Source organism: Prionailurus viverrinus, chromosome E2, assembly GCF_022837055.1.
Source record: "Prionailurus viverrinus isolate Anna chromosome E2, UM_Priviv_1.0, whole genome shotgun sequence".
Taxonomy (NCBI): Eukaryota; Metazoa; Chordata; class Mammalia; order Carnivora; family Felidae; genus Prionailurus; species Prionailurus viverrinus.
The window spans coordinates 48,720,698-48,734,391 of NC_062575.1; the positions used below are offsets into that span (position 1 = coordinate 48,720,698).

A 13,694-nucleotide genomic window follows, 5' to 3' on the forward strand; every position below is an offset into this window, starting at 1 on the left:
CCCCACGGCGCCCCCCACAGCCCGCGAACAGGACTCACGGTTTAGAAGAGGATATCCGGCCAGGGACGCGCACCGCCCCCCTTCCCGTTGGGGGTTTAAGATATAGAAGGCAGAGACCCCCAACCAAGGAGCCCCGCATTCTCCGCAGGCGCGCTGTCTGGGCCCTACGAGGGACTGGAGGCGGAGGAGTGCGGGATCTTGGATGGCTGCGCCCACGGCCGCTGCGTGCGCGTCCCCGAGGGCTTCACCTGCGACTGCTTCAGTGGCTACCGCCTGGACACGACCCGCATGACCTGCGTCGGTGAGATGCGGCCAGGGCCAGCCTGTGCGGGGCTAGGGTGGAAGCCCTGACCGGAGGTTGGGGGGGCGGGAGGTGTCCGGGACGTCAAGGGGTCGGGCCGGACCAGGGGAAGCAGGAAGTGCATCCCGCGCAGGGATGGGATGTGCCTGAAGAAGGCGAGGTCAGGCTGCGAGAAAAGCAGAGCTTGACCTCCGGGCCGGAGGCTGGGCTGGAAGCAGGATTGAAGAATCCTGTAGAATCCCGCAGGTGTGATTGCTAGGGAGTTCCAGTGCTACCGTGGGCAACTTGACCGCTTTGGAGAGCTCCCGTCTTATATGAATCATGTTTGCCTAGTTCAGGCAGTAGTAAAGCAAAGTGGTTACAATCAAGGACTCTGGGGGAGTCGGACAGACCTCAGGCTCAGTCCAGCAACTTGCTGTGTGACCCTGGGACAGGTCACCGTCCCTTTTTTTAGTTTTTCTCATCTGAAAAATGAGCATAAGTTGTAGAATCCATGTCATAGAGTTGTGAACATCATTAATACTGAAATACAATGAGACTGAGGCCTGTGTGTAAACCAAGGTTCAAAAAAGAGAACTGAGTCCCCCAAGGACTCACAGCCAAAAAATAGCAGGGGACTGGGCACTCTGAGAACTGGGCAGAAGGTGGGCTTGTTGTGTGATACTGGGCAAGGAGCTTCCCCAGGCTGCGTCTCAGTTTGCCCATATGAAAACAGAATCACTACCTACCTCAGGGTTATTACTGGATAAATACACATTATGTGCTTTAAACAATGCCTGGCATCGAGTAAGCATTAATTGTTGTCATAGCATTATCAGTATTATTTTCCTAACAAAATCCTAGTGACATAGGCCCTACCATACCCATCTTATAGAACACAAAGCTGAGGCTCAGAGATGTTAAGCCACTTGCCCATGCTCACACAGCCGGCAGGTGGTAGTGATTGGATTCAACTTCACGCAGGAGGCTCAGCACCCCTTGAACCCCTGGACCCCCAGGGTCCAGATAAGCCGGCTCCAGGGTCCCCGGCCCTGAGCAGAGATCCTTGTACCTCCTTCTGCAGACATCAACGAGTGTGACGAGGCCGAGGCGGCCTCCCCGCTCTGCGTCAACGCACGCTGCGTCAACACCGATGGCTCCTTCCGCTGCATCTGCCGCCCAGGGTTCGCGCCCACGCACCAGCCGCACCACTGCGCGCCCGCCCGGCCGCGGGCCTGAGCCCCGGCGGTCCCAGGCTGTTTGCTCCGCGCCTGCGCACGCGGCTCCCTGCCGCGCACTCTCCCGCCCGCTTGCGCGCATGAGCACGGGGAGCCCGAGTGGTCGGAGAGGAAGGACGCACGAACCAATGGAAGGAGGGATGCCCTTCGCTGCTCCTGCCACCCTCAGCAACTCCTACCGACGCTGCGGGGGCCCGGGACTAGCCCACGGCGCCCTTCACGTTCCCTCTACTTTTTATGAAAAGTTTCAATTAAAAAAACACCTATTTTGTACCTTCTGCCTCTGCCAGTCTATGTTTCCGAAAGTCTGGCTCCAGAGTTTGTTCTCTGAGCCACTAAATTACATCCCCTTCCCATCCTTGACTCTGTGTCTGGCTCTTAATTTCCGTGCCTCTGTCGCTTAGTCTTTCTCCTATGTCCGTTTCTCTATCTCTGTTTCCTATCGCTTGTCTATTTCATTTTCTCTGCCCGATGCTCTATGACACAGGGACCTAGTCTCTGTTTCTCTTTCTCTTTTCCTACCTCTCTGTTTTATTATCTCTCTAATCTCGAGAGAGATCTTTTCCCCATGTGGGACCCCGGAAGAGGATGGGAAGGGTGGCCTCAGACCCTGCTCAGGGCGCTGCCTCTTTCCTCAGCTAGAGGGGACCCCAGATTTCCATACTGCCCAAAGAATTCAAAAGCTGTTCTGGGACAAGTGGGACTTGGGAGACATGGGGGGCAGGAGTCCCTGGAGGGATGAACAGAGACCTGGGCCTCCAGCTAAGTTTGTGCTGTGGCAGGACAGGGAGTGGCAGTCCTGGTGGGTGGCCTGTGCAGGCACATATGGGAGTGAGAATGAGCTGTGTGTGTGTGTGATGGTAAAGTGTCCCGTACAGACCAGACCGCCCTACCCTAGTGGCCCCTGCCTATTTCCTGATCATAGTGGGGGGGGGGGGGCTGTGGGGGCAGGGGGAGTGTCCAAAATCCTCCTCCCCCCCCCCAAAAAAAAAGAACAAAAACAGCCTGGAAAGGCACAAGCTCAGGGTACGGGGAAAGGTTGGTAGTGGATGGGAATGGAAGGACTCATTGGCATTGAAACAAAACAAAACAAAAGCCTGTATTCTGAGTCATTCTTCGCCACCTATTAGTGTTACAGTCTCAAAGTCAAATGCTTCAGGCAAATGATGTTAGGGGAGCAGGTGCAGGATAAGAAAATCAAAGTACAAAGGTGAGGATACATAGTCAGGGATATTCTGTTTAAGGGCTGGGATGGGTGGGTGGAAGAGAGAAGGAAACTTCCCTGTTTTAAATAATATATTTTTGAAAACCACCCTGTGGCTCTTATCTAGCCCACGAGCCACCAGCTGTACCACACCAAGTGCATTTCAAGCAGTGTAAATGGGGTACAGGGGCTCCTTCTCGACCTGAACCCCTGCTCACGTCTGGAGCTTCAGGAAGGGTCGAATTCCCAAGAGCCCCTGGTGCCACACAGAGGATCATACTAATAGTGCCTACTCTTCAGGCGTGTTGGTGGCAGGTAAATGAATTGTTCTGTATGTCAAGCACTTAGAACGGCACCTGGCACGTAGCAAATCCTCCATGATATTAGCATAACCATGGGCCTCTGGGTTAAATGCTGAGCCCTGTGGCTGGTCAGATGGCAAGGGCAGATGGCCAGATCTCATTCTTTACCTGATCTCCCTCCCAGGGTGAGGGAGGAGGGCAGACTATATCCCCTTCAACAGGACAGTGAGAAATACCTAGCAGAGCACCTGACGGGAGGGGTTTCAGGCTAGAAGGGGCTCAAAGCTCCACCAAAGGGGTGATGGCTGCATGAGACTATACTAAAACCACTTTAATGGGTGAGTTGTATGGTACATGAATTATAACTCAATAAAGCCATCAAAAAGGGGGGAAAAACTCTACAAAAGAGGTCTAGAAGTGACACTCCAGCTGATACTGGAGGTAACCCTGCCCAAACACTTACCTTTCATTCATTCACTCAACAAATATTTTCTATATAGTATCTGCTTTGTAGTAAATTGGGGACACAAGCAAACTTTAACCCGGCCTTAGAGGGTGGGAACTAGCAAGGGTTCCTGGAGGAGGAGAGATGTCCAAGTGATGTGAGATGAACCAGATAAAGCAGTGGAGGGGGTGTTCCAGGTGGAAGGAACAACATCTGCGAAGGTCTAGATTAAGGAAGGCAGATATCTTTTAAAAAAAAATGTAATGTTTATTTGTTTTCAAAAGAGACAGAACATGAACAGGGGAGGAGCAGAGAGAGAGGGGGAGATGCAGAACCCGAAGCAGGCTCCAGGCTCTGAGCTGTCAGCACAGAGCCCACACGTTGCCAGAACTTATGAACTGCAAGATCATGACCTGAGCAGAAGTCAGACGCTTAAATGACTGAGCTACCCAGGTACCCCAGAAGATATCTTTCAAATGCCTTTTTTTTTTTTTTTCAGTCTGTCAGTCCCTGCGTTGAACAATGTGATGGTGACATTTTTGGTGCCTTAAGAAATCCCTGGTCCCTGCCTTCATGGAGCTGCAGTGAGGGACATAGACACATTTCCAGACGTGACAATCTATTCTGGGACAGGGAAGGCAAAGGTAGAGGGGTCAGGGCCCAGAGGGGAAGATCTGAGGCCGTTGGTACCCAGAGGAGGCACTTCATGAGTCTGAGAGAACATCAGGGAAGGCTTCCTGGAGGAAGAGATAGAGTTCTAAACAGTCTGTGTTTGGGGTTCTAGGTCCCTTTGAGAATCTGTTGAAGCTCTGGACATTCACAGCAGAAAAACACAAACAAACGTAGGCAATTCCCTTATTCTCATTCCCTCCAGCACCCCTGCCGGGAAGCCCATGGGCATCCCATTTCCTCCCATGACCACCTTCCTGTATAAATGTCCCAGGAATGGGGACAGGGGTGACCAACAGTGCTGGAAAACTTTGAGGTCGAATTTCAGCATCCTGGGAGTGGGGTGGGGTGGGTTTGAGAAACCCAACTACCCCTCCCCCCCCTCCCCCCCCCCCCCCCCCCCGTCCCCCTGAGGCCTGCAACGTGTATCAAGGATCTAGCCTTTACCCTGCCTACATCCCCTGTACTAATCCTCAGCCTCGGTGCTGTGAGGCCCTTGGCCCAAATCGGGGACCAATGCATTCTCGTCTGGAATGTCCAGAGGGAAACAGTCCAGGTGGTCACCGCACTCACGGGAGGAGAGCAGCAGCGGCCCCTGACGGTCACTGAGCGCCGGCACATCCCAAGTCGCCCTTGCCCCCTAGTGGCCGATGCTCACACAGTCACCAGTGAACACACCTTCGGTCCGCACACGGGGCTCATGATCCAAGCAGTGTCTGGTATACTGATTAAACTCTTTTCTAAAAAAAGTTTATTTTGGGGGCGCCTGGGTGGCGCAGTCGGTTAAGCGTCCGACTTCAGCCAGGTCACGATCTCGCGGTCCGTGAGTTCGAGCCCCGCGTCAGGCTCTGGGCTGATGGCTCAGAGCCTGGAGCCTGTTTCCAATTCTGTGTCTCCCTCTCTCTCTGCCCCTCCTGCGTTCATGCTCTGTCTCTCTCTGTCCCAAAAATAAATAAATAAACGTTGAAAAAAATTTTTTTTTAAAAGTTTATTTTGAAAGAGAGTGAGAAGGGGCAAAGAGAGGGAGAGAGAATCCCAAGGGCACTCCACACTGTCAGCACGAAGCTCCACGCAGGGCTTGAACCCACAAACTGTTGATAACACGACTGAGCAGAAACTCAAAGTCAGGCAATTAACTTACTGAGCCACCTAGGCGCCCCAACGATTAAACTCTCAATTGAACGTCAGACCTGATTTTAAAAAGTGTGCATGGTAGGGGCGCCTGGGGGGCTCAGTCGGTTGAGTGTCCTACTTGGGCTCAGGTCATGATTTCTCCGTTTGTGAGTTCGAGCCCTGCGTCGGGCTCTGTGCTGACAGCTCAGAGCCCGGAGCCTGCTTCAGAATCTGCGTCTCCCTCTCTCTCTGCCCCTCCCCTGCTAACGGTCTGTCTCTCTCTGTCTCTCAGTAATAAGTAAATGTTCAAAAAAATTTTTTTTAAAGGGTGCATGGGATTACTACTAAAAAAAAGGATTACTACTAAAAAAAAATACAAATGATGCATAGATTGCAAACTAGTGGAGAGAAAAGGGAGAGAAAGACAACATAAGACAAAACCAAACCAAATATGCAACCACTTTAAAGAAGCCTAAATGAGAGGGGGTGGAACTCATTGCAAAAATGAGAACAGAATCACAAAATAAGGTGGTAGACGTCAATCAAATATATCCCTAATCACATGCACAAGAATGTATTCTGAGTTTAAACACTTCTGGCTGCCTCCACTGCTTCTACCCCCCTGGCTCCGTTCCCCCTCCTCCTCCTCCCTGGGCTTCCTCTCCCGCCCCTGTCCCTGGGCTCTCTTCCCTCACACAGAGGGATTCTGAGTACCCAAGGCAGATCAAGTCCCTCCCCTGCTCAGAACGTTCCCTTGGCTCTATTTCACTCAGAGTAAAAGCCAGACTCAACACCGTGGCCCATAAGTCTCTTCACCATCTGCTTCTTTTTCCCTGTCTGACCTCATCTCCCCCTCCCCCCCCCCCACCCCTTGCTTGCTCCTCTCTAGTCACAGGGATCTCCTTGTTGTTCTTCTAAAATACCAGACGTGTTCTCACCTCAGGACCTTTGCACCGACTTTTCTGTCTGCCTGGAGGACTCTTACCACTTGGCTCACTCCCTCATTACCAACGGAGAATGGATAAATAAACTGGGCATAGTCACACAACGGAATTTGCAGTGAGAACACCCTATAACTACCCGTGCTAAGGAGACTGAATTTCACAGTGTCGAGTGGAAAAAGCCAGGCACTAATGAGAATGTATTTTCTGACTCCATTTACATAAAATTCAAGGCAGGAAAAAAACCCATCGATGCAGTGGATGCAGTGATGCAGTCAGAAGTCAGAATGATGGTGACCTTGAGGGGAGGGGGCATGGCCTGAAAAGAGGAGCTTCGGGGGGGCCTGGAAATGTTTCTTGGTCTGGGAGCTGGTGGCACGGGTGTGTTCAACTGGTGAAAATTCATTCCGCTGTATACTTACGGGTTTGTACTGTTTTGCACGTGCGTCTGCTTCAATAAACAGTTAAAAAAAAAAAAGAGAGAAAAAAAAAAGAACCTCCGCCTTCCCACCACTCAGCTTAGGAAACAGGCCACTTCCAGCCCTCACGCCCTTCTTTCCCACGACAGGTGCTTTTATGTCCGCACACCCTGCCCGCCGCCTCAGTTCCTCCCCTTGGCTCGCTAAGCTCACATCCCCGCGCAGTTCAAGGCCGCCCTCCTCGAAGGACACAGGCTGCGGGTGGGGGCTGGGCCAAGTTGGGTGCTGGGGGTGGGGAGGGGAGGGATGGAGCTTCACGAGGCAGCCAAGGCCTGAGAGGTAACGTTTCTGCTATGCCCTTGCTCTAAATCCTGGGGTGGGGGTGGGGGCGCGCCCCCCAGTGCTCAGAGCCCAGTGTCTGGAAGGTGGGACTCAGAGCTGAACCTTCCCCTTAAAGTAGCCATTTGAAATGCAACCTGCTTATTCGCATGCACGCTCTCTTGTCTCTGTTTCTCTGTTTCTGTGTCTCTCTCGCTCCCTGTCTCCCTTCCTCCCTCCCAATCTCTCTCTCAAGAAGGTGGGGGGGGGGACCAAAAAAAAAAAACCTCTCACAATTATTTACATAAAGCTTTATTACATCAGACTATAACCAAAGGACCCAAGTTCAGACTCTGAATCTTGGAATAAACTTTGAATAAACAGTAGTGCTTTTTTTTTTCTCTTTTGTACTGTAATGTTTATTTTTAAACTCATTTTTACTGGCAAGGTTTTATATATATGAGGCTCAAGAAAAGAAAATGTTCACGCTGCATTTTCTTTTTCGTCTGGCCATTAATATTGCTCGCTTCATTTTCTGTTTATTACTGGAAATGATTTTGCCATATAGGGCATGAGGGCACTTGGCAGGCCTCTGTGATATCCTGTGGGATACGGAAGGGTGTGGCGTGATTTAGGAAGCTGGGGGTGGGGGTGTGGAGAGGGGGAGTGGGCTCCAGGGGAAACGAGGGAAGGCCGAAGGCCAGGCAGGGACCCAGGTGGGACTGGCCCTGGGGTCTCCGCGCTGGGGAACTGGATCAATTCCAGTCGCAGTGAAGGTAGAAACCACAGAACGTTGTGTCTGATTGGCTTTGGGGAGAGAGAGGGGAGGAGCCAAGGAGTGCAGGCTCATCTGCGCAGGCCTGGTGCCTGGACCAGATGACTTGGTCTAGGGGGCTGTAAATAAAGAAGGAAGGGCCGATCAGCCCAACCCCTGCTGTCGCTGAGAGCTTCCTGACCACCTTCCTAGTTCACTGGGCCCTCATAGCACCCACCTTACAGATGAGGAAACAGGCTCGGAGAGGGGAAGGCCCCAAGCTGCAGAGAGCAGGACTGGAGCCCCAGGTCTCCTACCTAACCCCGTACTTGGAATTTTAAGTAAGTTCACGGCTCTGGTTGTCGCTTTCTCTCCCATTAGGAAAAAACAAAAACGAAACCCCAAACCGGAAACCCAAAAACCAAAAGCGCTTGACTGCAAAGCCCCGGGGCATTTTTGGAGTGGTGGTATTGCCAGGAATCCTAGTTGTGATGGTCCTTAACATGACTCTGCATTTGTCAAAACTCCTGGAACTGTACACACCTGCATACACGCGGGCGCGCACATGCACACGACGTTCACTGTTTGTAAATAAGAATGTGAAAAAAAAACAAAAGCAGGGGTGCCTGGCTGGCTCATTGGGTAGAGCATGCGACTCTTGATCTTGGGGTCCTGAGTTCAGGCCCCACATTGGGAGTAGAGCTTCTTTAAAACACCACCAACACAACCAAGAACAAATACAATAAATGTAGCCAGAACCAGGACTGGCTATTAGGGGCGCCTGGGTGCCTCAGTCGGTTGAGCGTCGGACTTCCGCTCAGGTCATGACCTCGCAGTTCGTGAGTTCGAGCCCCGCGTCAGGCTCTGTGCTGACAGCTCAGAGCCTGGAGCCTGCTTCCGATTCTGCGTCTCCCTCTCTCACTACCCCTCCCCCACTCTCTCTCTCTTTCAAAAATAAATATAAACATTAAAAAATTAAAAAAGAAAGAAGGAAAGAAATGTGTTGAGGGGGGCATCTGAGTGGCTCAGTAAGTTGTCTGACTTTGGCTCAGGTCATGATCTCACAGTTTGTGAGTTCAAGACCTGCATAGGGCTCTCTGCTGTCAGCACAGAGCTGGCTTCAGATCCTCTGTTCCCCTCTCTCTGCCCCTCCACAATCTCTCGCTCACAAAAATAAAATCATGAAAAGAAGAAAGAAGAAAGAAAGAAAAAGAAATGTGTTGGGGTGCCTGGCTGGCTCAGTCGGAAGAGAGAAGAGCATGCAACTCTTGATCATGTCATGAGTTCGAGCCCCACATTGGGGGTAGGGATTACTAAAGTAAATTAACTTTTAAAAAAGTGTCAGTTTCATTAGATGTGATTAGGCGATGTAGTTATGTAAGGAAATACACTCCTCCCCTTTAAAAAATTTTTTTTTACATTTACTTATTTCTGAGAGACAGAGAGACAGAGCACAAGTGGGGAGGGGCAGAGAGAGGAGACAGAATCCCAAGCAGGCTCCAGGCTCTGAGCTGTCAGCACAGAGCCCAACGTAGTGCTCAAACTCTCAAACTGTGAGATCATGACCTAAGCCAAAGTCAGACTCTCAACCAACTGAGCCACCCTGGCGCCCCATCCTCCCCCTTTTTAGATGCTCAGTGTGTTTAAATGGATGTGATGTCTGTCACTTTTTTGTTTGTTTGTTTAAGTATTCAAAACAGTGGGAGGAGAAAGAGGATGAAATGGGAAAATATTGATGGTTCTTGAAGCTGGGTAATGGGCCCCATGTGGGTTTACTGTCGCTCTGTTTTTCTGTATCTGGAAATGTTCATAATCTAAGTTAAAATTTTTGAAAATAAAGAGTTTGGAGGCACCCGGCTGGCTCAGTCCATGGTGCGCATGCCTCCTGATCTTGGGGTTGTAATTTGGAACCCCCACGTTGAATGCAGAGATTCCTTAAAAATAAAACCTTTAAGGGGCGGCTGGGTGGCTCAGTCGGTTAAGCGTCCGACTTCGGCTCAGGTCATGATCTCACGGCTGGTGAGTTCGAGCCCCGCATCAGGCTCTGTGCTGACAGCTCAGAGCCTGGAGCCTGCTTCAGATTCTGCGTCTCCCTCTCTCTCTCTGACCCTCCCCCATTCATGCTCTGTCTCTCTCTGTCTCAAAAGTAAATAAACGTTAAAAAAATTTTTTTTAATAAAAAAAAATCTTTAACAAAATTTAACATTTCTAAGGAAACAAATAAATGAATAAATCTTTTGTCTGTTAAGCACAACTTGGAAAATACAGGAAACTAGAGAGACAAAGATACCTTTGCCTGAAAATCCCACATCACTACTGTAGTTAACATTTTGATGTATTTCCATTCAGTCTTTTCTGTTTTATTCAGACTATAAGAAAGTGTGTGTGTGTGTGTGTGTGTGCGCGCGCGTATTTTACATAACTGTGTGAGCAAATTGTTTATACAGCCCTACTTTTTCCCTTCTTAAAACGTAAGCTGGTCCCCTGTTAAAACATCTTTGTGTAAACACAATTTCTAATGTTTGCACGATGTTTATTCAACGAGGCAACGTTGCCAGACATTGAAGCTGTTTCCAATTTCCTCCCATTATAAATAATGCCGCGATCCACATCCTTGTATGTCCCAGAAGCAGGATTCCTGGGCCAAAGGGTGTGGACTCTGGCAGCTCAGTCAAAATCTCCGTAGGGTTGCTGCCTGACCCAAAGCTGAAATGACCTCCTATGGTTAAAGCCAGATCTCACTGCTATTTGTTATTTCCTAAAGGTTTGATTCATGACTCAGGTTCATGAAAGGATGTCTTTTTTTCCAGTTGCAGGAAACAGAAATCCATTCACACTAGCTTATGTCAAAAGGCGGTTGTATCAGTCAGCAAGTAAAGTAGAACATTCAGCTCGGATAAACTATCTTGCCATGTCGATTGCTGAGATACTAAAATATTTCTGGGTTGGCTGGTAAAATCATGCTTCCCTGAGGCCCACAAAGTATCCCTCACCATGACCACTCCAACTGCCCCGGTCCCTCCCCCAGGACTTCCCAGCCCTCCCCACAATGCAGCAAGGAAAGTATTGTTGTCCGGCCCAGCAACGAAACACGCTGATCGCTTAGTGCCCAAAGTACTGGTTGTTAAATATGTTTTATTAGTCTCATGCAAGTAACAGAAAAGCTGACTCCAATGGCTTTTGCTGTAAAGGGAATTTGTGACTGGAAAATCCACCCTTGGCTGGCTTCAGCTAAAGTTGATACAACAGTTCAGCAACGTCACCAAGAACCCGATTTCTTTCCATCCCTCTGCCCCATCTTTTCCAGTGCCCCGTCTTTTCCCAAGATGGCTGCCAGCAGCCTTTCCACCTCTGGGAACCTCATTCATAACCCGAAGTTAAAGGAGGGCACCTTTGGCTCAGCTTTCCCTGCCAAAGTAATGAGGCTGGCTCTGATTGGCGGGCCGAGGTCACGCGATCATGCCAGATCTAGTCACATGCCCATCGCAGGGCCAATCCCTGTGGCTGAACGCCCAGATTGGCGGAGCCAAGTCACATGTACCTCATTGGTAAGGTGAGTGGTAAACACCAGCTGCTGAAGCTACAACCGGGGTGCGGATTGTTCTTAGCCATTTTCTGCTGTCTTTTCTGCCCAGTTTCCCATTTGTAAAAAGGAGATAATAATGACGCACTCCTCCTAGGGTTGCTGTGCAGATTAAATTAGTTGGCTAGGGGTGCCTGGGTGGCTCAGTGGGTTAAACATCCGACTTCAGCTCAGGTCATGATCTCACTGCTGATGAGTTCGAGCCCCACATCAGGCTCTGACAGCTCAGAGTCTGGGGGCCTGCCTCGGATTCTGTGCCTCCCTCTCTCTCTCTGCCCGCTACCCCCCCCCCCCCCCCGTTGTCTCTCAAAGATAAATAAACGTTAAAAAAAATTAGTTGGTTAATGCCAAGCACTTAAAACGGTGCTCGGACACAGAATGCACTTAATGCCATCTGCCCTTGTTGTCACTATGTGATCTTGCTCAGCTCTGAAGGCTGCAATTCTCTGCAAGCTACTTATGTTCTGCACTCACCCTCTTTCTAGTTACTATTGCTGGGTAACAAATCTCTCCAAAACATAGTGGCTTAAAGCAACAGTCAGGCTATTATCTCTCACCATGCCTGCGGTCAGATTTGGGGGCAGGATCCCGCCGGGGCAGTTCTGGCTTCGGATCTCATCTGGTTGCAATCAGCTAGTGGCTGAAGCAGGGACAGAAGCAGCTGGGGACGGGCGGGCGGGCAGCTCTCTCTCCCCATGTTGTTTTAGGGCTTTTCCACGTGGTCTCTCCACGTGGATCCGTTTGGGCTTCCTCACAGGCTAGTGACCTCAGGGCGGTTGGCATTCTCACAGGGTGGCTCAGGCCCCAAGTGTGTTTCACAGAAGAGGCGGAAGCCGCCTCCAGAGAGAGGGCACACAAGCCTCGCTCCTCGACGAGAGGGGTGTCAAGGTTCAGGGAAAACATATGGAATGGGAAACGTTGTTACAGACATCTCTGGAAATTACAGTTGGGCTCGTGTTGGTACTAACGCAAGACCCACCCCTGTACAACCAGCGTCCAATACCATCCACCTGGGTCATGGCCTCCACGTCCCAATTCTAAGTGGAAATGGTTTATTGAGAAGTCTCAATTCCATGGGATCAAAACAGGATAGTTTCCTTTTGTTTTTCAGTTACTGCTCCTACCTGCTCTCTACGTTAATTCCTTCCCTCCCCTCCCCTCCCCTCCCCTCCCCTCCCCCCTCCCCCCTCCCCTCCCCTCCCCCCCTCCCCTCCCCTCCCCTCCCCTCTCCTCCCCTCCCCTCCCCTCCCCTCTCCTCCCCTCCCCTCTTCTCTCCTCTCCTTTTCCTTTCCTTTGCTTTCCTGTCCCCCTTTTCCCTGCTGGATAAAGGCCGTAGGGAACCTTGATGACAATTTCACCAGATCCTCAGATTTCTCTCATTTTCCTTCATTTTGTTTTTACTAATTTTTTTTTTCTTATTTGAGTATAGTTGACACACAATGTGCCTTTAGTTTCAGGTGTACAACATAGTGATTCAACATCTGTATACAGACCATCTGTCACCATACAACCTTATTACAATATCACTGACTATTCCTTATGCTGTATCTTTTTCTTTTTCCTTTTTTTTTTTAAGTAGGCTCCACGCCCAGCGCAGATCCCAATGTGGGGCTTGAACTCAAAACCATGAGCTCAAGACCTGAGCTGAGGGGCGCCTGGGTGCTGACAGCTCAGAGCCTGGAGCCTGCTTCCCATTCTGTGTCTCCCTCTCTCTCTGCCCCTCCCCTGCTCGCACGTTACCTCTTTCTCTCTCAAAAGTAAAATAAAACATTAAAAAATAATAATAAACTACATGATGAGGGCAAAATACAGGCTGGCACCCCCCACCCCCCAGGAGGGATCTGTGTGATATTCCTCGGACACTCCTGGCTCCCCGAGAGCACAGGAAAGGGGCTTAAGTGCTTGCCACGGTGATGTGGGAAACTAAGGCGAATGAAAAATGACTTCCTTTACTGCCCACAGCCCATTGACAAGTCCTTGAAACTGGCGGAGTGACCTCTAGGAGCTCAGCTGCCCCATGCTGACACTTTGCCGGGGGCGAAAGGGAATCTTGGCTTCAGGGTATCCTGACCCCCCAGGCTCCTCTAAGTTCCTTTAACATAGAAAAATTCCTTTGGAAACTTCCTTTATCTCCACTCCCCCGAGATACATGCTGGCAATCATACTCCAAGCTTATGGCCCCCGCATATACATCTGAAGGGTCCCATGACTGAGGTTCTACTAAATAGTAATATGGCGTTTCCCTAGCAACAGCTAGCCCTTCAAGGTCCCGGCAACCTTGCTCCCCAAATACCTTCGAGACTCACGCTATCCCTGACCCCCTCCCAACCTGAAGGTATGTAATCAGTTACCCGTCACGACCCCAGTGCAGCTCTTCCTGCCCACGGGTCCTGTCCCCGTGCTTTGATAAAATCACCATTGATTTTAC

The 13,694-nt window shown here is 50.4% G+C and overlaps 1 protein-coding gene across 2 annotated transcripts in view; it reads left to right on the top strand.

The window, feature by feature from the left end:
- The window catches only part of LTBP4 (latent transforming growth factor beta binding protein 4), a 29,281-nt gene extending 27,490 nt beyond the window's left edge, over positions 1-1,791 (top strand). For both annotated transcript variants that reach the window (XM_047836119.1, XM_047836120.1), the window contains 2 exons: positions 149-301; positions 1,365-1,791. In XM_047836119.1, coding sequence (XP_047692075.1) covers positions 149-301; positions 1,365-1,519 — 308 coding nt within the window. In that variant the 3' untranslated portion in view covers positions 1,520-1,791. The remainder of the gene's footprint in view (positions 1-148; positions 302-1,364) is intronic.
- Positions 1,792-13,694: the final 11,903 nt, after the last annotated feature.